The sequence below is a fragment of the Canis lupus genome, chromosome 26, assembly GCF_011100685.1.
Source record: "Canis lupus familiaris isolate Mischka breed German Shepherd chromosome 26, alternate assembly UU_Cfam_GSD_1.0, whole genome shotgun sequence".
Taxonomy (NCBI): Eukaryota; Metazoa; Chordata; class Mammalia; order Carnivora; family Canidae; genus Canis; species Canis lupus.
This window is the reverse complement of record NC_049247.1, coordinates 831525-858774: the sequence shown is the minus strand read 5'-3', so window position 1 is coordinate 858774 and position 27250 is coordinate 831525. Positions and strand designations below refer to the sequence as shown.

Genomic DNA, 27250 nt, shown 5'->3' with positions numbered 1-27250 from the left:
TTTAAAGATTTTATTTTTTATTTATTCATGATAGACATAGAGAGAGAGAGAGAGAGGCAGAGACACAGGCAGAGGGAGAAGCAGGCTCCATGCTGGGAGCCCGACGTGGGACTCAATCCCAGGACTCTAGGATCTCGCCCTGGACCAAAGGCAGGCGCTAAACCGCTGAGCCACCCAGGGATCCCCCCTATTTTATTTTTTAAAACAGATAAATTGATTGGAGAGGGAGCCTGAGAGGGGGTAGGGGCAGAGGGAGAAGCAGATGTCCCCCTGAGCAGGGGGGACTTAAGAGGCTCATGAGCATTGAATTTGCTTGCACCAGTAGTGCTAAGCGCCACTCAGAGGATGTCCTTGGGAGCACCTGTTTCCCAAACAGTCATGTGGGGCTAGAACAGTGTTGACACATGAGCAAACCTACAATTTCTTAGAGACAACGGAAGAGCACTCATCAGAGCCCAGGTGAGGACCACTGCCCAGGATGCATCACTTTCACAGAGAAGAGCTGAGGCAGGGATGTTTAATAGGGGCTCTGTGTGCTTCTGTGGCTTCAGGAGTCACAGTGTGGGGACCAAGGACATTTCAGAATATAACAAACTTGACCTTGTGCTTTTAGCACATGCAAGTTTGCAGGTCTCGGACGGATGGGAGCCTCGGCAGATTTTTACTCCACTCTGATGTGTTTCTTCGGGGTTATTTGTTCATGATTTAGATGTACAGCAAGTGCTCAGGACAGAAATGGAGCCCCTGCTCTGAAGGGTGGGAAGCCCTTCTGACCTGGGAGCACAGGCACAGGGCCCAGCAGCCAGAAACATGGTAGGTTTCCTTCCTCATGAGCAGTGTCCACCCATGCAAACCCTGTGCGTGAGGACCATTAGCCTTTCATAAGGCTCCTGGGACAGGGAAGCATGGGCTGGCCCGAGTGCCACATGGACCAGGAGACGGCCAGCAGTGGCTACCCCTGACAACCCAGGCCCTGCCCAACATACTCAGGGAGTGGCAGACTGCAGTGCACTTGCTCACACCAGGGGCTCTCCAGGCCCTCTTTGGGCTTCCTGGCGGAAGTGGCCATGAGAACCAGGACTCCTGCCAGACTTGTAGTTTGTGGCTCTCTCCCCAAGGTCTTGAGGGGACCTTATGCTACCTATGGTCACTGGGTCACTCACACTGTGCACTGATCTCCCCAAAGTCTGCTAGTATCTGTTCACCTTCCCCCATCACTAAATAGTTGGCCACAGCTGAAAGAGGAGAAGACGGGGCTTTCTTCCTGTTTTGCTCGCTGGCACCGCGGTCCCCTGGGTCAGTGTCCGCATGTCCAAGAAACCCGTATGTGATATCCGTGTGCCAAACTTAAGCTGTCATAGGTGTCCTTTATGTACTTCCCATGGGGACATTTGATGGCAAGACGTGGTCTCACGAGGACCAAAGGACATCCCACATAGACACTGGATGGGTGTTTTCTGGTCTGGGAGGGGTACGTGGAGACGCCCCTCTTGGGAGAATGCTGGTGCAGGCCTGCAGGGAGGAGTGGTAGTGATAGGGGGCAGTGTGGTGAAGCCCGCAGTGAAGTGATGGAGAACACTCATGTCTGTAGGCCTGTGCTGCGCCATGACTGATGGAGGAATTCACAGTTGTTCTTACACCACAGTGAGGTAAAAAAAAAAGTCCACAAATTTTCATTAGATCATTGCAAACATAACAGGTCCCAGACTGACAGCGAACATCATTGTCCTTAGATGACACAATCACTATTTTATAGAAATCCAAACGTAACATTGACAAGCAGATGACTGAGAAACTTGGACGTATCACAATGGCATCCTTCCACCCTCAGGCCTTGGAGGAAGACATGGTAACAGGTGACACTTGAGAACACCTGCTGGATCAGTGATGTGGTCCTTTGGTCCTCAACTTGGAAAGTATGAATGTATTTGTTCGTGTCCATTACCCGTAAACACTAAGATCGCACTTGAGGACTGCCCGCTTGAGGAAGTAAAGCGACTTTGTCATCTGATGAGTAGGTTATTTAAAACAATGAAACATACCCAAAGAATGCAAACATTGTGATCCAAAGGGGCACCTGCTCCCCAATGTTCACAGCAGCAGTGTCCACAATAACCAAACTGTGGAAGGAGCCCAGATGTCCATCGAGAGATGAATGGAAAAAGAAGATGTGGTGTATAGATACGATGGATGTGCCTCAGCCATCAGAAAAATGAAATCTTGCCATTTGGCAATGATGTACTTGGAATTAGAGAGTATTATGCTGAATGAACTAAGTCAGAAGTCAGAAGAAGACAATGATAGTATGACTTCCCTTATATGTGGAATTTACGAATCAAAACAGAGGATCATAGAGGAAGGAAGCGAAAAATAAAAGAAGACGAAATCAGAGAGGGAGACAAACTGTAAGAGACTCTTCACTCTAGGAAACAAACTGAAGGTCACTAGAGGGGAGGGGGACGGGGGATAAGGTGACTCGGTGATGGGCATGAAGGAAGGCATGTGATGGAATGAGCATGGTGTACACAAGACAGATAAATCACTGACCTTTACCTCTGAAACTAATAATATGCTATATGTTAATTAACTGAATTAAAAAAAAAACCTGCATAGAATTTTTAAAAATTTCCTAAAACCTTAATATATAGAACAAAGAAAAAAGACTGTATTAATGACATTTGATATATGAGTCACGTTGAACAGGATTGTTATTTCCCACAGACTAAGAGATGTAGGTACAATGGTGTTTCTGCCTCTGGCCAGGTGTGCCAAACACGGCCCCACATTCCCAGCTCCCTCTGAAATCAGAGGAATCTGTCTTTTGCTCACATATCTAGCAGCCACCATTCAGTATTGTTTCAGAAAGGATGAGGCTAAGCCCTGGAAGAGGCACAGGATGGGAAGAGCCTGCTCTGCAGTGGGCTCAGCCTGCAGTCCTCCGAGCCTGTCTAGGCCACCTTCTGCCTTCGCTCTTCCTGCGGAGGGGAGAAGCAGAGGCTTGAGTGGTGCCACCTGCGCCCCCCACCCCCACTCCCTGCAAGCAGCAGCACCCGGCACTCGCTCAGAAAGTGCAGTTCTGACCCCAACACCCCTCCCAGGGCCATGTACTCCCTTCCCACACGTCAGGTCTCTTCCCACACGAGACGTGTCGTAAGAAGGCCTTGGCCCCTCACCTTGACAGCTTGCTCCAGCTGAGACAAGGCCTCCTCGTACCGAGGGACGAGAGGCTGCAGGAGCTCACTATGGATGTCGTGCCGTGCCATCTTGGGCACGCCGGCTTCAGCTAGCATCTGGAGGAATCTCCTCTCCTGCAGGGAAATGGGTAGAAAGGGATCCCGTTTTCCCCGAGCAGTGCTGCCAGCAGGGGACCCCTGACCCCTACAGAGACTCAAGCAGACTGACCTGCACTTTGAGGAGCAGAGTGAAGGCCTGTCCGGTTCTTCCAGCACGGGCAGTTCTTCCCACCCTGAAACCAAGCACAACGACCAGGATGGTGGTCTCCAGGGGTCTACTGGGACAGTGGTTTCCTTCCAGGAAATCTCCCTCCACAACCCCGGGGCAGCCTCACCGGTGCACGTAGGTCCGCAGATACTGGGGGGCGTCATAATTGATTACCAGCTGCACACCCTGCACGTCAATACCTCGAGCCATGGCATCTGTGCTGATGAGGCTGGAGAACAGCAGGGGCTATGGGCCCTGCTTGAGACCAGGAGCCCCCCACCCCCACCAGCCAGCCGCCGTAGGGGATGTCACCAGTCAGGAGACTGGTTTCCCACAGAGGGAAACTACCTCCCCTTCAGAGGGCCCTGATGTGAGATTCCACTGCCCTCTTTTTCCAGGTACTCACAGCTGAATCTTCCCCTGCTCAAACTGCTTCAAAACCACCTTCCTCTGGCCAGGCCTGCAGCGGGAGGAAAACTCAGCCGCAGCCACACCTCCAAAAGCCTGGACTAGCAGGAAGAGCCTGGGTGGGAAAAGCCGCAAGGAGCTTAGTGGGTAGGGCCTGGAACCTGCATCCCTCTGTTCCCCCTGCGCCTCCTAAGGCCTCACCTGTGAGAGTTCTCGCGGGAGTTGGTAAAACAAAGGACCCTTGAGAAATTCCTCTCCAAAATCAGGTGCAGGATGGCCAGGGGCTTAGTGCGGAGGCTGCAGGGCACGTAGTGGTGCTGTGGGGATAGCACAGGGTTGGCAACGCCCCACGTGCCTGAGCACACACACACTCCCCACCCCCCTGCCGTGCACCCTACTCACAGACAGCCCTGTAGGAAAGGTGTACTTCCCGCCTGACTCCCCGTCCCTGTCAATGTCTCTGGGGCCCCTGCCTGCTAGCCCTGTGGAGAAGAGCCGGGGCTGGTAGAGGCCTAGTTGCTGCAGCTTCTCAGGATTCTGTGTCAGGGTAGCCGAGAAGAGCAGCTTCTGGAGCGGCATCTGAGGACAAGAGATACTGACAGGGGAGCGGGGGGTGGGACAGCAGTCTTGGCCTGGCCAGCAGACCTGCAGAGCCCTCGTTGTTCTCCTTGAGCCTTGCCACCCCAGAACAAACCCGATCAGACTGGTGAAAGGGGTCTTAGAGACAGACGGCCATGACAAGGGGGCCTCGGTGGAAAAGGCTATGCCAAGTGCAGAGCAGAGCTCAGCATTAGGTACCTGGCAGCAGTGGTGGCCTGGAGTTGTCTCCTCTGGAGCAGAGCAAAGGGGTCATTGGCAACATCACTCGGGAAGGCTGCCTCCACCACCCGGGGCAGCCAGGACTGGTGCATGCTGTCTATCATCCGGTCGGCCTCGTCGATGATCTAAAGGAAGCAAGAGGTCTAGTGTCTGGTGGTCAGAGTCAACACTGGTTCCAAACCCCAGTCTTCTTCCAGGTGTGCAACGTACCAGGAAGCGGAGATGCTGGAGGCTGAATCCTGGGGTCTGGTCAATGTGGTCCACCAGGCGGCCAGGGGTGGCCACCACCACGTCAGCCAAGCAGCGGAAGCCGTCTACTCTGAGGAGCAGAGTGGCTCAACACTGAGCCCATGCCGACCCCCCAACCACAAAGAGGCCTGCAGAGGGGTTCGTGCCTCCCTGTTCCCTGAGGAGTCCCCAACACAGCAGGACCTACGTCTTCTGGACGAGACTCTCCTGCTCCTTGACCAGTGACTTCTGCCCAGTGATCAGGGCGACACGCAGAGGAGTGGCATCTGTGTAGATGTTAAACACTTTGCTCACCTGGAGAAGGAATGGCCATCAGCAGCCTGGTAGGAAGCACCACAGTGTCAAAATCCTTAATTCTGACTTCTAGGCGCGGGCTGCACATACCTACCTGCTGGGCCAGCTCCTTGGTGGGCAGCACAACCAAGGCACGGACCTGGCAAACAGCTCGACATAGCAAGGCCTGGGGGAGGGGGCGACAGCCACTTGTGTAAGCAGAGCCGGCTCCCTGCCTGCTGAGCCTGCCTGCACAGTCGGAGGGGAGTCCTTACACTCACCTGTACCACAGGAATGACAAAGGCCAAGGTCTTCCCACTGCCCGTCGGGGCAGAAACACAAAGGTCACTGGGCCGGTAGCCACCTCTGGCCACCAGGAACCCGTTGGCTATGCTTTCCAGGAGAGTGGGAATCACTGCTGCCTGGACTGGACAAAGAAGGATGAGACACAAGTCATGTTTATGCATTAACACCCAACATCAGGGCAACTACCAAAGCCCAAAGTAGCCTTGCCCTTCACCTATGACTTCTAGACTGGGCTGTTCTTGCTCAAGGACAGCACCTGGGCCTCGAAGAGCACCAGGCCCAGATGGCTAAACACCTAGATCACACTTGATGCTGGATGTGCCTAGGGGGCCATGTTGACAGCCACTATCCTGTGGCTTGTGTGATTCTGGGTGGGGATGCTCTTGAGGGCATGTGTCCAGACCTCTCCGCCACACACCTGGAAAGTAGGACGAGATGCCGTGTGCTTGCAGTTTCTTCTGCATGTCAGGGTGGACTTCAGGGATGTCCTCAATAGGCACCAAGTCTTCTGTGACGCTCTTTCCAACAGAGCTTGGCTCAGCCAACCACAATGGCAGGAAAGGTTGGGCCTACCATGAAGAGAAAGAAGATGAGTGAATACTCAAGACTCCCTGGGACTAGGGGGGCAAGACCCACAGACACCAAAGACTCAGGGACTCAAACTGAAGAGACCACAGCAAAGCAGGCTGAGTAGCCTGACTAGTTCCTCAGCTTCTCCTCCATCTCTCACGCCCACCTTCCACACAACCTCTGAAGGAATTAAGAAACACAATCAGGAAGCGTCACTCCTCTCACAGCTAGGATGACATCCAACCCAGAGGCACACCTGGCAAAGCCCTCTGTGACCTGGCACCTGCCCCCAACCTCATTTCCTATCACTGACCATGCTCTAGCCACAGATATCTGTTTTTTGTTTGCTTGTTTTTAAGATTTTATTTAGTTATTCGTGAGAGACACACACAGAGAGAGGCAGAGACACAGGCAGAGGGAGAAGCAGGCTCCATGCAGGGAGCCTGATGTGGGACTCGATCCTGGGACTCCGGGATCAGGCACTGGGCCAAAGGCAGGTGCTAAACCGCTGAGCCACCCAGGGATCCCCAGATGTTTGTTCCTATACATCCCGCTGTCCCAGGGCCTTTGCCCTGATCCTTCCTTCTGCCCGACGCTCACCTCCCCCGTCCATCTTACTCAGGCTGGTCCTTGTCTCCTGACCCTGGTCCAACATAGGCCCTGACCCGAGGGTACCAGTGCACCCTGGCCAGCCTACCGTTTCCTTTCCCGGAATCACCATCATCCCAGAGCCCTTGAGCTCAGTGTCTAGTTGCTGGAAACCCCCACTCAAGTGGAAAAAAGAGTAAGCTAAACGCCCCCCAAAAACGGTTTCCTTTATTAAACGGATACACACCAAATAAGAACTCCTTGTATTCCCGTCAGGTAGAACTAGCTCAGCCCCCGACTGTGACAATAACAAACCCGCTTCTTATACTCCCCAAGCTTCCTTCTTTTAACGCAGTCAACGACAAAGCACCGAGTCTGCGCAGGATTTGAGCCACCGGCCGGGCGGTGGGGCGCTGAGACGTCCGCTTCTCCGGCTCCCCAGGCTCCCCCGGCCCGCAGCCCCCCGCACCGCCCCGGCCGCTCACCTTGGCCGCCCTGCTCCTCCCGAGGGCCCCGAGCAGCAGGCCGCGGGCTGGGGGCGCCGAACCCTCCGCGGGAGAACTTCCACCCGGGTCCACCGGCGCGTCTTCGCCGCTCCCGGCCCCACCTGCGCCCCCGGCCTCGCCGTCCAGTCTCCGCCGCTTCCCCCGCGGCTCGGGCGGGCTCCCCGCCGCCCCGCAGCCCTCGCGCCTCCGCGGTCTGCGCGGCCGCCGCCGCCGCCGCCGCCCCGCCGCCTCCGCGGTCGGCTCGGCCTCCTGCCGCTGGGGCTGCTTTTGCCGCTGCCGCTCTCGGGCGCGGCACTGCAGCCGCTCCAGCAGCGCGCGCGCCCGGCCGTCCGCCTCAGCCTCCGCCCCGGCCGCCTCGGGGCCTGCGTACCGCGCGACGTGGAAGAGCGCCATGCCTACAGCCGCACGCCTCCGGGCCCGGCGCGCCGTGATGACTGCAGGGGCGCGGAGCGGTGACGTCGGGGGCCCGGGCGCCGGCGGCGGGCAGGAGGTCCCGGCGCGGGACGGTGACGTCGGGGGGCCGGGCGCCGGCGGCAGCAGGCGGGAGGTCCCGGCGCGAGACGCTGTGTGCGCCACGTGGGGCGGCGGGGCGGCATGGAGCGGGGCCCCGGCCCGGATGGCGCGCGCCGGGCGCTGGGCTGCCTGCTGGAGGCGGTGCTGGCGAGCCGCGGCGAGGCCAACGCGGTGTTCGACATCCTGGCGGTGTTGCAGGTGGGAGCGCGGGCGGCGGAGGGGGTCGGGGAGGGGCCGCGGGGGTCTCGGGAGGGCGGGTCCCGGGCCGAGCAGAGCCCCCAAGCCCGCCTGTCCCCTCAGTCCGAGGACAGCGAGGAGATCCGGGAGGCGGTGCGCGCGTGCGGCCGTCTGTTCGCGGCGCTGCTGGAGCGGGGGGAGCTGTTCGTGGGCCGGCTGCCGTCGGAGGACTCGGTCCTGGCGGGTGAGCTTCCCGGGCCGGGCTGCCCCTCCCCCTCCCCCCGGGCTGCCCCCATCCTTCCCCCTGGGCTGCCTCCCTCCTCCTTCCCCCGGGCTGCCTCCTAGGGGCGGGGATCGTCTCCAGGAAGGCGGCGGGGGGTTGCCAGCGCGCAGTGAGTCCCCCCAGGCGGTTCCGACTGGCTTGGGGGTCAGTGGGGGGACACAGGCCCGCGGGGGGAGGACGGTCTTGCGGGCGGCGGCGGCGGGGCAGAGACTCCCTGCACCCGGCTTCCGGGTAAGGCCCTGCAGTGTGCCCTGCGTGTGTCTGGAACCGCTGGTGGGATGTGCCGGGGTGTGACCCGCATGGTCGGTGGTCAGGGCCTGGGAGCGGGGGTGGAGAGGTGTGTGGGCGGGGTGGGGGGGGGTGTCTCCTGTGTCCCCACTGCAGATGGCTTAGGTCTTGGAGTAAAGAAAGGGGCCGGGGGGCCCTGTCCTCAGAACAGGAGGTTATTTTCTCCCAGCCCAGGTCTGGGCCATGGTGACCCTTCGTACTCGTTTCCTTGTGGAGTTGGGTGGGGACGGGCAGGCAGCTGTGGGCTGACTGCTCTGCTCCCTGCAGGGTCCCAAGGGGCCACCCGCAAGTACAAGGTGTGGATGAGGCACCGATACCACAGCTGCTGCAACCGCTTGCGGGAGCTCCTGGCCCACTCCTCCTTTGAGGTCAAGGTGAGTGGTGCTGACTGTCTGGAGCACTCTCTGCACCCCCAGCCGCAGGTGGTCCACACACATGGAGGCAAGGTCACCACTGCCCCCTTCTGCGTTCCTGGCCGTGTAGTTGTGCCACGCCCCCGGCCGTCTTCCCTGTCTGGTTGGTGTTTTGGTGGCTGGTTTTGTTGTGCGTTTGGTACTTGTGGGAGTGCCATGTCACGTGCACTTGGTTTGCATTGTGAGGGGGCCTCTAGGGGGGAACCTGTGGCCTGGCACCTTAGCCACTTTGCCACCCGCCGTCCCCAGGAGCTAGCTCTCAGCACGCTCATGAGGTTTGTGCAGTTGGAAGGAGTTCACCCCCTGGAGAAACCCAAGTGGGACGGCTGCTACTTGTTTCCCCACCAGCTCTTCAAGGTAGGGGCAAAGTGGGGGTGGGGTGCTGGGAAGGGCCCTGGCGCAGGTGGCTGATGAGCACCCTGTGTTTGCCGCACCCTCCCCTGCTGAGGGGGTGTGGCTGGCCCCCTGATGCCCACCCCCCCTGCTCGGCACTCAGGCTGTAGTGGAAGGCCTGCTGTCCCTGGAGGACGACTGTTCACTGCTCCTCTCCCAGTTCCGGGAGTACTTGGAACATGACGACATCCGCTACCACACCATGCAGGCGGCCACGGATATTGTGGTCCGTGTCGCCAACAGGTACCTGGAGGTGAGCTGTCTGAGTCCCATGGCTGGGGGATGGGGTGGGGGTGGGGGTACATCTGTGCTCACACCAGGTATTCTGCAGGTGCCGTTCACTTTTTGGAACAACGCCTTCACGCTGTTGTCTGCCGTGAGCCTCCCCCGCCAGGAGTGCAACACATCTAGCTTCTATGTGAAGCACGCAAGTGAGCATCCTGGGTGGGTGGGCAGGGGCCCCCATGGGGCTGCTTCCTTTCCCACGTGCCTGCTGACCCCATCTTCCCCGCAGAGCTGTCGCAGACATGGAAGGTCGTTCATCTGAAGGTGAGATGCTCCGTGGCGGGGGTGGCTTCCCTGGCTCAGGCAGCCACAGGGGTCCCTCACAGGGATGGGGGCAGGGAGTGGGGGGAGAGGCACATGGGTACCTGGGTCCCAGGCCCTCAGTGGGCCTCATCGCTGTGGGCGGTCGCACACATGTTGCTGTCTGCCCCCCTATGGCTGTGATCTAGGCTGGGTGTTTGCCCTCATTTTGTCGGAGTTTTCTGATTCAGGGTTTCCAGCTCTGGCAGAGCAGGGGGAAGGTGGTGTGTGTGGTGTCTCCTCCTCAGGGTGGGGTGTGCCACCCCACCTCGAGTCTCATGTGCCACCCTGACACCCCCACTGCCACCTACTACAGGAGCACAGAAAGGCCTTCCAGCTGATGTGGCTTGGCTTCCTCAAGCACGAGGTAGGGACGGGGCAGGGTGGGTGGGGAGCAGGCGCCCCAGGTCAGGCGCCCACGTGCCTCTGGCTCACGTGGTCCTTGGAGTGTGGCAGGTGCACCCACACATGCTGCCTCCCCGCCAGTTGCCCCTTGGCCTGTACAAGAAGGTGCTGGTGATTATGCATGACTCCATCCTGCCCCACCTGGCCCAGCCCAGCCTCATGATCGACTTCCTGACCCGCGCCTATGACATGGGTGAGTGCCTGCCTGGCAGGGCGTCTTCGGGAACCCGCAGAGCAGGCCTGTGGGGTGGCGGCGTGATGTGGGCTGGGGCTTCACCACCACGCGTCTTTGCAGGGGGAGCCATCAGCCTCTTGGCTTTGAATGGACTTTTTATCCTGATTCATCAGCACAACCTGTGAGTGTTCACCTGGGAGGTGTCTGCCCCAGGCTGGGGAGCCGGCTGAGCTGCCCTAGGGAGGCTGGGGGTGGGCAGGGGGCAGAGGCCACTGGGAGCCACGACCTGTCTCTTCCTCATCGGCTTTCACCCCTATGCCTGCTGCCGCTCACTTACACCACAACCCCCCGGCTCCCAGCGAGTACCCTGATTTCTACCGGAAGCTCTATGGTCTGTTGGACCCATCTATCTTTCACGTCAAGTACCGGGCCCGGTTCTTCCACTTGGCAGATCTCTTCCTGTCATCTTCGTGAGTGCCAGAGGCGGGGCTAAGATGCAGAGCGGGGGGCAGGGGTACTGGGTGAGGAGGTCTCACTCAGACCCACCATCCCTCCCAGCCATCTGCCTGCATACTTGGTGGCTGCCTTTGCCAAGCGCTTGTCCCGCCTGGCCTTGACTGCTCCCCCTGAGGCCCTGCTCATGGTCCTGCCCTTCATCTGCAATTTGCTGCGCCGGCACCCCGCCTGCCGTGTCCTCGTGCACCACCCTCTGGGCCACGGTGAGTGTGGGCAGGGCCTGGGGGGCCCCCAACAGCCAGTACACTGGGGCAGGTCACAGAGTGGGGCCTGGGTCTCATTCCTAGAGCTGGACAGTGACCCCTTTGACCCTGAAGAAGGCAACCCAGCTGAGAGCCGAGCTCTGGAGAGCTCCTTGTGGGAGCTGCAGGTGAGCATGCTGTGTGCATCACCCACCCCACCTCCCAGTCTACCCGGGAGTCGGTGCTTTTGTCTGGGGCCACTGCCCAGGAAGAGAGTGGTGATGTGCGTGCTTCTGCAGGCCCTCCAGCAGCATTACCACCCCGAGGTGTCCCAGGCTGCCAGTGTCATCAACCAGGCATTGTCTGTGTCTGAGATCAGCATCGCACCATTGCTGGAGCTCACGGCATTTGAGGTGAGGGGCGAGGAGGCTTGGGTGGCTGGGGTGCGGGGACTGCAGCGTGGGAGCATCCGTCCATCCCTTGCAGATCTTCGAGCGGAACCTGAAGAAGAAATGCCAAGAGTCAGTGCCGCTGCAGTTCATCCCTGCGCAGGGTTTGTTGGGACTTCAGGATGATCTCTGCGCCCAGCACTTCACACTCAGCTGACCTTGCGCCGTCACCTCCACCCCCATAGTGGTTTATAGGAGAGAGATTGGGGTAGGCTGTGGGTGGCTAGGCACTGACCCTGTCTCCCAGCTCCTCTGGTGGCTGTGTCCACCTGTAGCCCCACGCCTGCTGTGCATGTGGCCTGTGCTAGAGGGTGGTGTCTGGGGCCTCTTCCTTGCTTGAAGCCAGGTGGGTGCTGGGGAGGTGCTGCAGAAGTGACCCCTGCCCTGGGGGGTGGGGGGCTACAGGTGCCCAGGTGGTGGCTTCTGCCAGCCCCGAAGGCTTCCCTGGGTGCCCCGAGCTCCCCCAGGCCCCTCTTGTCCAGGGGGCGTCTGGGCCACGCTCCCACATCTCCACTGCATTTGGACTTGTGACCTAGGAGCGACAGTAAGCGTCTTCTGTCCTGGTCAGCCTGGAGGAGCACAGGGAGCGCATGCACCCATTCCCAGCCAGGGCCTGAGGAGGACACCTTTGTTCCCTAGCCCCCAGGACCCCTGGGTGTTCACCCTCCTGAATAGAGCAGGCACCGGCAGCCACGGGCCTGGCACTCACTTGGTTCCCATGTGTTTATGCCTTTGAGGCCCTGTTTCTGCCAGACCAGCCCGGTTGTTGAGTCTACCTTTTCTCCTAAAAATTTGCTTGTCTGGGGACGGAGGAGCCACCTGAGTGACGGCAGCTCACATGGGATGGGGGGACCTGGCAGACACACAGGCAGGGATGGAGAGCCTGGGAGGGAGAGACCCTGGTTGCCCTGCAGCCTCCTGTCTGAGGTCCAGGCACACTTCCACCCCTGGAGGAGCGCCCTGGTGTCACAGCAGCAGTTGTTTGCCAATTCGGTCTCCGGGAGCTGCTCTGGTGGCTCAGGACCCTGGTGTGCCTGGTGGGTCCTTTGTCCAGGCGGTGAAGTAGCGGCTCCTCTACATAGGGTGCTATGATTTAGGGACACTAGCGCCCCTACCTCTCGGCCGAACTGCCCTGATTCTGTCAAGCCAGTTCATGCCCCAGGGCTTTTACACTGCAGTCTCCATAGCTCTCTCCCCCTAGCCCTTGGTCTTCAGACTCTAGCCTGAGTGAGGCCTTGGGGAGGCCTCTGCTGAGCATCCTGTAACTGTTACGGTGCGTGCCATGGGGCACATCATCTTTGTGGCTCTGCAGCACTGCAGAAGTCTGAGAATTATCCCTGCTGCCATCCTTCACAAGGACCAAAGAGGGCTCATTACCGACCTGCTGCTTGCCTTGCCCCCCCTGGGCCCAGGACTTGCCTGGCATAGAGGAGGGGCTCATGCACATTTGTGGGGGCTGGTCCTGAGCAGCCCACTAGCAGAAGCGGGCATTGCACCGTAGGAGCCTAGGTGTGAGGACACCAAGGACAGCGTGGATGCGCTGAGGCCTCCTGCTGATAAACGCCATGGTTTGTTCAAAGTTCAATTATAAAATGCTTAAGCAGGCTTTCTTGAGTTTTTCTAAATTTGGCATCCTGTGTTCTGTGTAGATTCTCATTCTGGCAGATTCAGGGATTCCCGACCCCCAGAGCCTGTAGGACTGGGCAGTTGCACTTTGCAACATTTGGTGTTGAGTTGGTCTTTTCTTTTCTTTCTTTTCTTTTCTTTTCTTTTCTTTTCTTTTCTTTTCTTTTCTTTTCTTTTCTTTTCTTTTCTTTTCTTTCTTTTCTTATTCATGAGAGACACACAGAGAGAGAGAGAGAGAGAGAGGCAGAGACACAAGCAGAAGGAGAAGCTCCTGTTGGAGCCTAATGTGGGACTCGATCCTGGGTCTCCAGGATCATGCCCTGGGCCGAAGGCAGGCACTAAACCACCACTGAGCCACCTGGGCTGCCCTTTTTTTTTTTTTTTTTTTTAAGATTTTATTTATTCATGAGAGACACCCAGAGGGAGAGTTCTTTTATTTTTTAAAAAGACTTTAATGAATGTGAATGAGCAAGCTGGGAGTGGGGCAGAGGGAGGAAGAAGGACAAGCAGATTCCCCACTGAGCATAAAGACTGACACCAGGTGATAAAGGATGACACCTGGTCAGCCTCTCCAGAGGCCTGTGCAGATAGAGCTCTCCCTGTGACAGCAAAAGGACAACTTCCTGCAAACCAGCTGTTTGCTAATTAGAACACGTTATGGTTCTGTTGATCATTTCTGTTACAGAAGCAATGCAAAGCTAACTGTAGGAATTCCAGCAGAAGCCGGTGCGCAGGAGACATGGAGGCGCTGTTCCCCACAACCGCCCGCTGTGGTGCCTGACTCATTTCTAACACACTGTTCATTCTGTCCAACACCAGCACTGCCATCCCAGGCCCCACGAGCAGCCGCTTACGTACTGCCCTGCCAGCTCCTCCAGGCCATGAGCATTCCCTGCTGCCCGCTCCTCCGCCCAGCTCTGCTTCCTCCCTGCCAAGTCCAGGCTTTATCTGTGGCTGGGGTTGTGGTCACACTTAGCTTGAGTTGGGGTTTTGAAAAACACTTTTTGGAGGGGCACCCGGGTAGTTCAGTTAAGCATCTGACTCAAGTCCAGTTCATGAGCAAATCACGGTCATGCTCCGTGGGGACATTCTCTCTCTCCTCTGCCTGTCTCACACATACTCTCTTGCTAAAACTAAGTAAATTTTTAAAACAATGTGGGGTTTTTTTTGAAATTTCAGATACGTGATGTCATTTGGTCTAAGTATGTCATATGCAATATTTGGGATATACTTACACTAAATTCTAAAAATTGGGATAAAAACCATCTAATATAAATTAACCATTTAAAAATACATGATTCAGTGCCATTTGGTGCATTTATGCTGTGACCATCATCTGTATGTAGTTGCAGAATTTTCCATCACCTGCTTCAGACACAAGTCCTCTATAGGTCGGATGGGAATCCTGCATGGGGGGATCTCTGCCATTCTCCCTTCTTGAGGTCAGGCGGCCACTCCGAGCTGAGTCAGCCCTAGTCATCAGGTAGGAACCAGCAACCTCAATGGACATATGTCGGGCTGAGGCGCCTGGGCCCTGGCTCTATAGGAAGGTTTGTGCCCTGGGCTGCCCTGGTTGCTGGGCCTATCTGGTGGTCTGGTATCTGGTGGAGTATGTAACAGTCCAAATTGAGGGCTGGCCTCTGCCTGGCTCCCTGGAGGGACAGTGCCCTGTCCACTAGGAGTGCTGGCCGCCCGGACCTGGCCTTTCAGAGCCCACACACAGGTCACGGTGGAGCTTTGGGCCTCACGGCATTTGCTCCACCCTGGGAGGGGCTGGGCACCAGCAGCCACCTGGCCCCAGTCTTGTAGAGACGACACTGAGGTGGGAGCCCCCTGGTTGGCAGTGCCCGGTGCTTGCTGTCCCATGTCAGGGCTAGAGCCGACTCTGTCCACAGCCCCACTGGGAGGGCCCCACAGATGGGGCTTTAGGGACCTCCTGGGCCTGCCCTGTGCTCTTCCTCTGCAGTAACTGGTGTGAGGGCAGTAGCTCTCAGGGAGCTCGAGGGTCCTAGTGGTTTATCCCAACTGGAGAGGGTCTCGGGCCCCAGACCGGCCATGGGTGTGAATAAAGGGGTCTTAGGGACCCTGGGCTGGCCGTGGGTGTCGGGGGGGTGTCTCGGGGAAATGGGTGTGCATGACATTGAGAGACCTCTGAGAAAGGGAATCCCTGCACCTGCTTCCCCACAAGTACCAAGAGGGTGAAGCCTCTGTGATGGGGCTCCTAGGTGACCAGGCAGAGAAGGGCAAGGGGTCCTTCCAGGATAGATGTCAGTGGAGGGAGCCTGGGATGGGGTATCCAGATCTGACGTCCAGGCCCAGGGGCAGCCGGGCAGGCAGGAGTCTCCTGTATGGTCTTGGGACAGTGTGGTTGGGATGATGGGGTGTTGGGGAGGACAGGTAGTGCAGGGGAGGCACTCAGGGGTCCCAGGTGCCATGGATGTGTATGACCCTGACTCCAGGGTAGGCCCCAAGGATTACCTGGCCCCTCCCTTTGTCCCTCTGCTTGGGGCACAGTGGCCTCCTCTCCCCACCTGCTTGTCAGCCCCCTTCACCGTGTCGTCAACCCCCGGTGTCAAATGCTACTTCTCTCTTCCTGGCCCATATGTCCCTCCTGACACGACCCAACCCAGGGCAGAGGGGAGATCCTGACGGAGACCCCACCCCTGCCATGTCCAGAATGGGAGCTGAAAAGGGAAGTTGTAGTCCTCTGCAGAAACCAGGGGCATAGTGTTGCTCGTGCAGCCCTGTCTGAGGGTTGTGGCCTGTGCCCAGCTCAGTGGGGTCCTGTGCCTGTGAGCGGATCCTGGCTGGCTGCCCTCCTCCCACTGTAGAGGCTCCTGGGCCGCCGGCCCATCGCTGAGCGCCTACTGTGTGCATGAGGCGTCCTATTCAGTCCTTGCTGTGCATGCCTGACAAAGCTTCTTGGAGCTTCCCTGTCTCTTGGTCTCGTGCCCTGTGGCCTCCAGGAGGGGAAGGGGGCTGGTGGGCAAGGAGGGTACTGTCACTGAAGTTAAGCCGCCCATCTGACACGACGGGGCACATTCATCCTGGTGATCAGGAGCACTCACACATCAGACTGGCATTTAGCAAATCAGCTGCACACACTTCGATGTCAACAGGTGTACTTGCTGAGGGTCAGTGTGATGAGCTTGGTGCGCGTCCCCCTGGCCCCGCCCCCTGGGAAGAGCTTTCCCACTGGACTGCACCCCTGCGGCGGTGGGGGGTGGGGAGGAGATGGTCCCGAGTGGAAGCCACCAGCCTAGCATGCCCTCCAGGAGTGGATGGTGAGGGCTGTGGCTTCAGCGCCCACAGTCCCGCTGGCACCTCCACCTGGGGCCTGCGTGGCTGCTCCAGCCTCAGCTCTCCCACCCATGCAGTGACTCCAGGACTTAGGGGCTTGTGCTCAGGTCTCTGCAAAGAGCCAGGGTGGCTGGGACAGCTCCGTGGCCTCATGCACCCACTGCTGTGGACATGGGGAGGTGAGTGAGCACACCTGTGCCCCAATGGCCACACACAAAGGCAGGTAGGCAGGTTCCTGCAGGTGGTGGCCAGCCCCTGGCCTAGTGACCTCTCTTCCCTGCCCTTTACGATCCTCTTATGGCTCCTGTCCACAGACGTGCAGGTGAACGTGGCCTCCAGGCAGGATGGACGACGTCCCCTGCAGGTGGAGTCAGCTCTGTGCTTGGGGACTCCTGGGTTTCCAGCCAGTCCCACACCCGGGGTTCTCCCAGCACTGCTGGGTTGTCTCACAGGTCGCCTTGGTACCCAGCAGTTCGGCAGGTGCCCTGTCGACGTTCGCTGGACATCTGCATGGCGTCCCTGTGACCTCAGGCTCAGGCGTGGTCACAAATCCCAGGATGAATGCAGCATGCTGTCATGTGGCCCCATCAGCCCCTGCTTTGGAAGCGGGAGGACCAGGCATGAGCCCACGCCTCTCTCTTCTGACGCCAGAGGGTCTACTACTGTGTGTGCCCAGAGTTGCCGTATTGAATTGTCTGTCAGTATTGATTGCCCTTGTTTTGACCATGGAGAATGTTCACTGGTATTCCTGTTGTTAATTTTGTTAATTGAGCACGACTGATTTTTGAAAATTGGATCAAGTACTGGACATGCAGCGAGGCGTTTGCTCCCAGCACAATGGGGCAGTGGCTGGAACCCTGCAGGCAGGAGTCCTTCTCCCGCGCTGTCCAGGTGGTACCTGTTATCTCCTCCCCCTCCCCCTGCTGCTTCCTCACCCCTGGCACCCAGCCCATCAGATGGTGGGGATGGTCACGAGTGAGGATGGCCCCACTGTGTAAGTGCAGGGAGGCTGGAGATCTGGATATCTACTGGAACAAGTAGGGATGGGTGCATAGCCGGAGGTGATGCCCAGCCCCGTCCCTGGAGGGGTCGCACAAAGGGTCTTTTGTGACTGCTTCTCCCGTGGAGCCTGATGTGTTCATCCATGGCTGCTGCTCCGTTTGTGGCCAAGTAACATCCCCTCGTGTGGATGGACGTGCCGGGTCTGCCTGGTTATCATCGGTTCAGGGACATTTGAGCATCTGCCTCTGACTACTGTGGACCGCATTGCCACTCGCTGGTGGGCAGGGCTTCGTGGCACCAGTCTACCCCTACCTTGGGTGGGTTGCTGGGTCCTGAAGACTGTGTGTAACTTTGGGGAGCCCCCACTGCACAGGGTCCTGAGCCTGAGTGGGAGGAGTTGATGGGGTTACAGGATGCCTAACGTGGTAGAGCTTGGGGCAGGCTCATCTCCCCCATTGTGGCCACTTGTCTGCCTCTGCCCATGGGGCCACTCCCCACCTGGTTTCTCTTTTGGCAAAACAGCACACACACACACACACACACACACACGCACACACCCCGCCCCGTAGTCCCAACTGCACTCTGCTCTCAACCCGTGTCACATGCTATGCAGCCTGGCCAGTGTGGAGCCGTCCCCCAGGCAGGGGACAGACCTGAGGACCTCTGGGATGTGTGTGCATTTCCCGCATCACTCGGTAAGTTTCTCAGGCAGGGCTCCTGCCCGCCATTCAACTTAACGTGTAACAAAGCACCCCAGAACGCGGTGGCATCAGATAGCATTTTGTTGTGTCCCCAGGTCCTGGGGTGAGGGTTCAGGTGGGGCTCCACCAGGTGGCTCTGCTTGCTGTTTGATGTCTGATGGCCCTGGTGGTGCTGCAGGGACAGTTGGAAGGCTGGGCACAGCCCCTGGGAGACCACAGCACTGTCCTGCCTGTGTTCTGAGGAGGAAATGGGGAAATGTGGGTAAGCTGCTCCTGGGCCATCCTCACATAGGGCCACAGACCCAGAGCTGCAACAACAGGTGTGGCCTCTCCCGGCCTCTAACTGCAGGTGATTGAGGGCCGAGCTGCCTCCCAAGGCTCCAGGGAAGGATCCTCCCTGGTCTCTCCAGCCTCCTGTAATGGCTGCATCCCTACCACCCCTGCCTCCACCTCTGCCTGGCCCTCTACCATCTCCCTGAACCTGGGCTTCGTCCATGGGGACGTCCAGGGCGCCCCACCATCCCATCCCTGTGTGCTGAGTCCTGGCTGGGGAGGGCCCTTTTCTGTTCAATGCACCTGGGGGCTGGCCTGGGCCATGAGGAGTCTGTCTGGCATTGGGGATGAGCACGTGGATGCCCGGGGCACATCAAGCACCTGGTTGACAAAACAGACTCTGTGTAGCCAGTTTTATTTTTTATTTATTTATTTATTTTTTGTGCAGCCAGTTTTAAACGGCCTCCTGGAAAGACTTTCTAAGGGGAAGCACTCTCTTGCCTGGGGGCGGCAGTGTGCATGTTTAGGGGACTGGCCCTGGCCCAAGAGGCCACAAGGGGAACCTGCAGACTAAGGTTGGGGAGCTGCAGGCCAGGATGGCCTGGACCTAAGAGGGCAGCTGATGAGAACCTGGGCCTGGGAGCTGCCTCACAGAGGTGCTTGATATCAGTGGCCCCAAGCTGGATCCTGCACGTGAAACAGATGGGCCCTGAAGCCAGAGCACCTACCCTAGGTTTCCAGCCTCGGGTGGGGTGATGGTGAATCCTCCCACGAGAGACCCGGGGAGCCTTGAAGGCTGGAGAAGCCGGAGACCCATTGGGACACAAGCCAGGAGGAGACAGGCTGCTGCCACATGAAAGCCGCCAGCTTAGAAGGAGCCTCGGAGTTGGGGCCCTTCCACCTGGAAGGCAATCAGGGTGGTGTGGGTGTGGATGGAGCCCCCAGGCACAGAGGGACCCGGCTTCCAGGGCACAGGAGAAGGGGCCCCTACCGTGCATACACGAGCCACGCAGGTATGGGGATCCAGGGACCCAGGAGAGTGTGAGTGTGAGGAGCAGCCCCGGGGGTCCGATCCTCAGGCCCAGGCCAGCCAGCTGTGCCCGTGTCTCCCCCAGAGGTCACCCGGAGGGGCTGGGGTGGCCCGCGGCGTGCTTCCCAGCAAGAGACCCCTGGGAGGCTCGATGCTCAGGAACCTGGGACACCCTCAGGCAGCAGCTGCAGGCAGGCTCGGCACCATTACAGGCTGTCATCCCACAAAGTGTTTGGGGGGGATCTTTTATTCCAGAGGCTGTGGGGTGATGGCAGCTCTCCCGCACCTCCGACGTCCGCAGGGCCTCAGCTGGCTGCCCGGGTCAGGGGCGCCCACGACGCAGGTGCTAGAGTGTGGGGTGGCGGCGCCCCCAGGCTCCAGGGTCATGGCCCACACACTCTGCCCACTTGCAAGCCTGCACCTGCGCACACGGCTGTGCGTGTCCCTTTCAGCTGGAGCTGGAGGAGCCGGGACCGTGTGGCCAGGTGGGCCTGAGTCCACGACTGTGTTGTCTTTCTGTGAGAGACAACTGGCGCCTGGAGGTGGGGAGAAGGCAGGGACTTCCTTCCGCAGCCAGCGCACATGGGCTGTCAGCAGATGAGAGCCACTGCTCAGAATCCTTGCTGGGCTTTGACCCCAACGACTCACTGTCAAGGTAGGAGGCTCAGAGCAGGCTTCAGGGCCCCACTGCCACTGGGGGACTGGTGGGAGCGTACTGTGTGGGGACAGGATGTGGGGGGCCGCGTGGCCCGCAGCTTGGAACACACCGCATGGCTGGAGAAGCTGGGTCTCTGGGGTGGGTGGTCGGATGCCCCTTCCAACGACCTCCTGCACATTCTCCCGAGGTTGTGGTGGGGATGGGGGTGGGGGGTCAGGGCTGCTTTGCCAGGACACGGCCTGGTGGCTGCAGGAATAGCCCCTCAAGGACACACGTGGAGCCTTGATACCTGGGAAGCCCGGACCCACCAGGCAGCCAGTCCAGACGGGGGCTGAGCTTGGCCACTTGAAAAGTACATCTAAGGTTGGGGGGGGGGCTCCCCACGGCCTGGAGGCTGTGTGTGTGGTTCCACCCCCACCCCAGCTCCCCAGGGCGGGCTGACGGGGCGCCTACTGAACATGCTCCAGCCACACACGCGGGTGCCTGGAGGGGCCTGTTCGCGAGTAGCCACTGGGGAGATGGCATCTGCCTATTTCCAAGGGCCAATCCACACAAATTCATCTCTGCCCCACGAAGGCAGAGTGGAGGGATCTCGAAGCCTTGCAAGGACTGGCTCCAGAGTGCTGACCATGGTATCCTCGAGGAGAGGCACCTGGGTCTCGTGTGCTGCAGAAACAGTGAGTCCATCTGGGGACGGACTTGCCCCCATTTCCCTGCTGCCTCAAAGGAATTTCAGGGGAGGGGGCTCCATGGTTGATGCAATGCATAGGTGGTGGGAGGTGGGCGCTGGCTCCTAGGGCTGTGACAGCGTGAGTGATGTGCCTGGGTGAGCCTCCCAGGTCAGGGGACCAGGAGCCTGGGACAGGGCCAGGCCGGCGGGGTCGGGACACAGGAGACACCTGTGTGGACCCCATCTAAGCCCGAACCTGCATGAAGGCACTTATCCCCTCTGAGGTCTGCGGGGTTTCAGGGCCGATGATGCTCAGGTTGCTGGTCTTTGCCATCCACGTCGCCTTGTTGTTGCTGTTGTTTCCGTGATACGTTTTTGTAAGGTTTCAATTGCAGTGTAGCTAACATGCGGTGTTGTGTTAGTTTGGGGCGCACAGTGTAGAGGCTCAGCACTTCCACACATCCCTCCGTGCTCCCCAGGGTCCCTGTGTGCTTCATCCCCTGGACCTGGTGCACGCTCCCCCCTCCTCCCCCTGCTGACCAGAGTTCCTACACGGAAGGGTCTGTTTCCTGGATTGCTCCTCGTCTTCCCTTTGCTTGTTTTGTTTCTAGAATTCCACACACGAGCGAGAGCATGTGTATTTCTCTTCCTTTGACCTACTTCACTTAGAACGATACCTGCTAGGTCCATTCACGTTGTCGCAAATGGCAAGATCTCACCCTTTCTGAGGGCTACTATCCCCGCGTGTATACACACCACCTCTTCTTTATCCATCCGTCTGTCCACAGACACCTGAGCTGCTTTGCCACATCTTGGTCACTGCAGGCAGTGCTGCAAAAACGTTGCGATGCATGTATCCCTTTCAATGATTGATTTTGTATTCTTTGGGTAAATGCCCAGAAATGTGATTACTGGATTCTAGGGTAGCTCTATTGTTAACTTTCTGAGGAACCTCCACACTGTTTCCCAGAGTGGCTGCGCCAGTTTGCATTCCCACCAGCGGTGCACGAGGGCTCCCCTTTGTCCGCCTCCTCTCCAACACCTGTTGTTTCCTGTGTTGTTGATTCTGGCCATCCTGACAGGTGTGAGGTGATACTGTGGTTTTGCTTTGTATTTCCCTGGTGATGAGCATCTTCTTCAACAGACACATGCCTGTTGGCCATCCACATGTCTTTTTTGGACAAATGTCTGTTCATGTCTTCTGCCCATTTTTAAATTAGATTATTTGCTTTTTGGGGTATCGAGTTGTATCAGTTATTTTTTGGATACTAGCCCTTTATCAGACATGTGCTTTCCAAATATCTTCTCCCATTCCTTGGTTGTCTTTTAATTTCGTTGACTATTTCCTTCACTGTGCAGAGCTTTTTATTTTGATGAAGTCCCAATAGTTCATTTTTGCTTTTGTTTCCCTTGCCTCAGGAGACGCATCTAGAAGGACGTTGCTACCGCCAGTGTCAGAGAAGTTACTGCCTGTGTCCTCTTCTAGGATTTTGATGGATTCTTGTCTCATATTTAGATCTTTGATCCATTTTGAAGTTACTTTTGTGTATGGTGTAAGAAAGTGGTCCAGTTTCATTCTTCTGCATGTCCAGGTTCCCCAGCACCATTTGTGGGAGAGATTGTGTTTTTCTCATAGGATATTCTTTCCTGCTTTGTTGAAGATGAGTTCTCCATTCCGTTCCATTGATCTCTGTGTCTGTTTTTGTGCCAATACCATAGTGTTTTGATCACTACAGCTTTGTAATATAACTTGAAGTCTGGAATTGTGATGCCACCAGCTTTGGCTTTCTTTTTCAACATTCCTTTGGCTATTGAAGGTCTTTCCTCGTTCCATACAAATTTTAGGATTGCTTGTTCTACCTCTGTGAAAGATGCTGTTGGTATTTTGATAGGGGTTGCATTGAATGTGTGGATGGTCTTGGGTAGTAGAGGCATTTCAAGAATATTTGTTCTTCAACTCATGAGCATGGAAGGCCTTTCCATTTGCTTATCTTGAATTTCTTTCATCAGCGCTTTCTGGTTCTCAGAATAGAGGTCTTTCACTCTTTGGTTAAATTTATTTTAGATGTTTTATTGTGTTTGGTGCAATTGTAGACGGTATTGTTTTAATTTCATGTTCTGCTGCTTCATTATTGGTATATAGGAAAGCAACAGGGTTCTGTATATTTATTCTGTATCCCGCAACTTTCCTGAAAGCATGTGTCCGTTCTAATAGTTTTTTGGTGGAGTCTAGGGTGTCCCCGTTCTATCAAAGCCTGGACATAGTGTCCGCAGATCAAGGGTTAATGATCTAATCATGACTGTTGGTCTGCAAGCTCCTGGGAGCTTCCCAGATGTAATGTGAACCCGGCCGCTGCTCTGAGGACAGGGAGAGAGCAAAGAAACAGACAGGCCCCTCCAGATTGGTAGGTGGCAGTCTGGAGAAGCCAGGGAACTCACAGACGTGGCTTGTCTTGGGCAGCAGCGAGACAGGTAGATCTCCACACTCCCTGCCACCTCTTAGAGGTTTGCGCAGAGCCCGGAACTGGGCTCAGTCACGTCTACCGTCCAGAGGGTCTCAACGCCACATCACTGTCTTAGGGCCACATCCTTGGAGCAGCCACTGGGAGTTGGGAGGGCAAGGAAACCCACATTCCAAGGACAGGGGAGAGGTGGGGAGCCTCTGATTGCCTGGGTCCGGGTCACGGCCTCTCTGACCTTTCCCAGCACCTACCCCTCGTGCCTGGCTCTTACAACCTCACGTGAAACCTCTGTTCTGCAGTGGGCCCTGAGGGGCCAGGAAGGGCTTTCACGAGCACGGAGATGCCTCCTGTGGCAGCTGTCCTGCTGTGTTGCAGGCAGAGGCCACAGCAGTGATACAGGTGCATCCAGGAGAAAGCACAGAGAAGACAGCAATTCCCCAAATGAGCAACGACTTTCCCACCAAGAGGCCCATGATCCCAACCACTGATTTATGGAATCACTCAGGGCGCTCCCTGCTCCTCATGAGGTCCGAGAAACATGATACAGTAGCAGGCTCTGTCAGGCGCCAACCTGCAAGATTCTGCTTGGATAATGACACCGGTGCCTCCTTGCGAGGCAGCGGTGATGTCCAAGGCCATTCGATTTGGGAGGATAGCTGTTCTCATTAGAGATGCTTGGGTGTTCAGTAAAGACAGACTTTCTGGCCACCCCTCAAGGCTCACTGAATAAATTCAGTCAGGGCCGTCTGTGCTGCAAAGTCTGCAGACCGATGGAGTAAACAACGACAGCATCCAGGGGATCCTGCCGTCAAAGACAGAGTGTGTTCATCCGGCCTTCAGGAGAGGGGGCTTGTCAACTGTTGTGCCCATGGGGCAGATTCTCCCCTGTGCCTAGGGGAACCCCAGGGTGCAGCGGCCCAACCACCCAGGTGGGAGCCATGACCAAAGATTTGTGCACAAAACCGTGGAGGCCCATTAGGGGCCGCCCTCTAAATACCCGGGTGATGGGACCAGTCAGTGCCAAGCAGTCACTCTCCCTTCATCTGACAGGGTCACTACAGTCCCAGGGGTGCCCATCCCACATGTCTGGTACAATTGGGTGGCTTCTGTTTAGAGTGACTTTTCTGTTCCCAACATAGGGGTGACTGGGTGTGCTGATGTCTCTAACCCAGAGGAAGCTACATAAATCCATTCCAATTCTGAGCATAGCCAATCATGACTCTGATGGAAGACTTTCTGGAACCTTCCAGCGAGCAATCTGTTGGGCGGCCTTCATAGTGTGTTTGACAGGAAAACAATACCCATACCAGTGTTATGGACACGCTATTGGTCATATTAGATGACCAGGGTGCTAGTCCTCCCTGTTCTTGCTTAATGCCCTCCAGCCTCTCCCCGGAGGGGTAATACCCACCAGGACTCCCACCCTCTCCCCTCTTCTGACGGTGTGCGTTCCATGGCAGCTCTAGTGTGTTTTAGTAGGTCTGGCTGCAGCAAGACAGTGGGATTCCAGCAGAGACTGGGTAGTTTCCCTTCAACCAGGGGTGGGAAATGCCTGGTCTATCCCAGTGGGACTTCCCAGTACAAATTCCAGAGCCTCGCTCCTTTCCAGGTGTGATGGGGCTTCCTGTCCTCAGCAGCAGAGCGTGTGGATCCTCCGGGGAGTCAGGGCATTGATTGTGTCCTGCAGCTTCCATAGGTTTATGGAACTGGGTGCCTCAGTGGGAATTCCCATCTGGCACACGGGGCAACGGGCCCTACTGGTTGACCCTTCTGACGTAGTAAAGCCTGGACAGTATTGTGGTCCACCTGGCCAAGATGGTTTACCTGTCAGTGATTTACTCTGCTGTTCTCATATTCCACTGTTCCTTCCTACCAGCCCTGATGCTGTGGTTATAGGACAGATGGATGCTCCGTGCACTGTCACGTTCCTTCCCCCACTCTTACACATTATGATCCTTGCAGGGTCAACCGTCCATCACCCATACATGGCACCCAGCTTCCCTAGTGGGGCAGCCTGGTTTGCACAGTGATGGGGAAAGCTTGGGTGAGGCCAGATGCAGTATCCACACAAACCAAGGCACATTTAGCACCCTCACTCAGAGGGAGGGGTCACGAGAATCCATTTGCCAAGCCCACCCCAGGTGGGGACTTCATGGATGATCCTGGAATCCCTTCGCAGCTGCCCTGGGCATTGTTGAGAACACACGGGACGTGGTGATACTGCGGTAACCCGGTCACTGTACTTCCAGGGCAGTCTGCATCGGTAGCTCTGGGCCACCCCGTCAGGCACTGAGGTGGCCACTCTGCCTATGTCCCCAGTCTGCTGTCTCTGCTGAAGAGTCTGTTAGCCGGCGCTGAGCCTCAGCGGGGGCGTCTGCTGCCTGATGGCCGGGAGCTGTCAGAGCCTTATGAGCTGGGATACGAAAACAGTGAGGATCACCTCAGGCTCCTGCAGATGGACCTGCATGTCCCTCCACGTATCCTGGCCCCAGAGCGGCTTATCAGTGATTATTCACCCCCTTGGCTCCCACTGTCCAAGCTGCGGGGTTCATCCCTCTAGCACAGTGGGGGACCGGCCAGGCTCACGTTTTACCAGCAGGCCAGCGATCCCGAGTCTAGCCGGGGCTGAGCAGCCTGCTGTGGCCTGTTCCTGTTTCCATCCATAGGGTCCCATTGTTTGCTGAGTGGTGACTGCTGTCCGGGTGGTAGACTGCATGGATTAGACCCATTTTACAGGCATCAGCCAGGATTTCCATGCTTCCTCTCCTAGGCTACAGGGATGCCCCAGGAGGAGGGCCCAGGATATCCGGAGGATCTACGCACTCTGTGGAGCTCAGCGGCTCCCACATTTCTAGGACGGTAGGCTGGCAGACAGGTGCGCCTCCGCTGCAAATGGGTCTGACCCTTCGTCACAGTGGAAGTTTCAGCCATGGTGGAGGTTTGTCAATGGGACATGCCCTCAGCCCACTCGTTGACAGGCAGGGAAGCTCCTACAAAATGAGCCGTTCCCTAGTGAGAGGCTCTACGTGGAGGAGTGCTGTCTACACTGCTCGGAGGTAGTGATCTGCGGAAGTATGTTGGCTTTCTGCCCCCTCCAGATCTGAGACCAAAGTCCAAGAGGCTCTTAGTTTCTCTTGTTTCTGCTGCGGCGCCAGCCCATGGCACCCGGAGTCACGGGCACATCTAACTCAAGTGGCAACCCTGTTTGGGAGATACGTGTACGCACAGATCAGTGTCACCCTACTTTTATTTATTTATTTTTATTTTTTATTTATTTATTTTTTTAAGTTTTTTATTTATTTATGATAGTCACAGAGAGAGAAAGAGAGGCAGAGACATAGGCAGAGGGAGAAGCAGGCTCCATGCACTGGGAGCCCGGCGTGGGATTCAATCCCCGGTCTCCAGGATTGTGCCCTGGGCCAAAGGCAGGCGCTAAACCACTGCGCCACCCAGGGATCCCCCACCCTACTTTTAATTAACATGTTTCCTTTTGGTTTAGATTCTGGCGGGTGTTGTGCTAAGTCTTATTTCTGTGGGGGCCTGCGGTAATCTTTCGGGAGTTGGTCTGTCCTTTTTGTATCGGTGGTTTACAGATCCTGCCGCCTCCCAGGTTGGGTCAGCCCAAGCTTTGATTCTAGATGGTTAGCGAGCAACCCAGAGTCTTGCTGCAGAACAAGCCCCTGGGCCTCTCAGTTCAATCAGAGGCACTTGGGTCGTGGGGTAAGGGGAAGAGGCACGTTGTGGCGTCTTCCTCAGCCCGGTCTTGTGTTTGCTTTCCTGAAGTGGGTGGCCTGATCGATGCAATGATGGTTGGGCTACCATGGCAAACGACCCAGATTTCTAGTGCTCTGATGGTGGGCTGTGTAAAATATTTTGTGTGTCGATAGAGGATGCCTCTTCCTGACTCTGTGTCTACTGTGGCCCTTGCATATAGTTTGTCCTCATGTAGGGTCCATTAGGCCCCATTTGTATAATCTGGAAGAGGCTGC

At 57.1% G+C, this 27250-nt stretch overlaps 2 protein-coding genes and 1 long non-coding RNA gene across 5 annotated transcripts; 2 read left to right on the top strand and 1 right to left on the bottom strand.

The window, feature by feature from the left end:
- Positions 1 to 1645: 1645 nt before the first annotated feature.
- DDX51 (DEAD-box helicase 51) lies at positions 1646 to 7568 on the bottom strand. Of its 2 annotated transcripts, XM_038574681.1 has the most exons (14): positions 7140 to 7568; positions 5915 to 6065; positions 5472 to 5617; positions 5306 to 5377; positions 5105 to 5211; positions 4879 to 4987; positions 4648 to 4793; positions 4252 to 4444; positions 4051 to 4166; positions 3848 to 3964; positions 3569 to 3670; positions 3403 to 3466; positions 3174 to 3308; positions 1646 to 2975 (listed from the first exon to the last, which is right to left on the bottom strand). In XM_038574681.1, exons 1-14 carry the CDS (start codon positions 7551 to 7553, stop codon positions 2949 to 2951), a joined length of 1899 nt encoding a protein of 632 aa, XP_038430609.1. In that variant the 5' UTR covers positions 7554 to 7568; the 3' UTR covers positions 1646 to 2948. The 2 variants fall into 2 exon arrangements, with proteins under 2 accessions (XP_038430609.1, XP_038430610.1); XM_038574682.1 differs by lacking the exon at positions 3569 to 3670 and having other exon boundaries at positions 2833 to 2975.
- A 168-nt stretch (positions 7569 to 7736) lies between these two features.
- On the top strand, positions 7737 to 13145 carry NOC4L (nucleolar complex associated 4 homolog). Its single transcript, XM_038574520.1, has 15 exons — positions 7737 to 7871; positions 7974 to 8094; positions 8689 to 8795; positions 9084 to 9191; positions 9331 to 9480; positions 9559 to 9658; positions 9742 to 9776; positions 10129 to 10179; positions 10299 to 10410; positions 10513 to 10573; positions 10752 to 10862; positions 10951 to 11111; positions 11196 to 11278; positions 11390 to 11503; positions 11577 to 13145. Exons 1-15 carry the CDS (start codon positions 7755 to 7757, stop codon positions 11694 to 11696), a joined length of 1551 nt encoding a protein of 516 aa, XP_038430448.1. The 5' UTR covers positions 7737 to 7754; the 3' UTR covers positions 11697 to 13145.
- Positions 13146 to 19168: 6023 nt separating this feature from the next.
- Positions 19169 to 26599, top strand: LOC119877576. Of its 2 annotated transcripts, none has more exons than XR_005379066.1 (3): positions 19169 to 20126; positions 20382 to 20806; positions 23637 to 26599. It is a non-coding gene; the product is annotated as an uncharacterized LOC119877576 (long non-coding RNA). The 2 variants fall into 2 exon arrangements; XR_005379065.1 differs by having other exon boundaries at positions 20347 to 20806.
- The last annotated feature ends 651 nt before the right edge of the window (positions 26600 to 27250 follow it).

Coding starts and splice junctions, on each gene's coding strand:
- NOC4L (XM_038574520.1), top strand. CDS start 7,755: ATGGAGCGGGGCCCCGGCCCGGATGGCGCGCGCCGGGCGCTGGGCTGC. Junction 10,574..10,751: donor CTGATTCATCAGCACAACCT/GTGAGTGTTCAC, acceptor CCCGGCTCCCAG/CGAGTACCCTGATTTCTACC. Junction 11,504..11,576: donor TGGAGCTCACGGCATTTGAG/GTGAGGGGCGAG, acceptor CATCCCTTGCAG/ATCTTCGAGCGGAACCTGAA.
- DDX51 (XM_038574681.1), bottom strand. CDS start 7,553: ATGGCGCTCTTCCACGTCGCGCGGTACGCAGGCCCCGAGGCGGCCGGG. Junction 4,988..5,104: donor GAGAGTCTCGTCCAGAAGAC/GTAGGTCCTGCT, acceptor TCTGCTCCTCAG/AGTAGACGGCTTCCGCTGCT. Junction 4,167..4,251: donor CCTTTCCTACAGGGCTGTCT/GTGAGTAGGGTG, acceptor CTATCCCCACAG/CACCACTACGTGCCCTGCAG.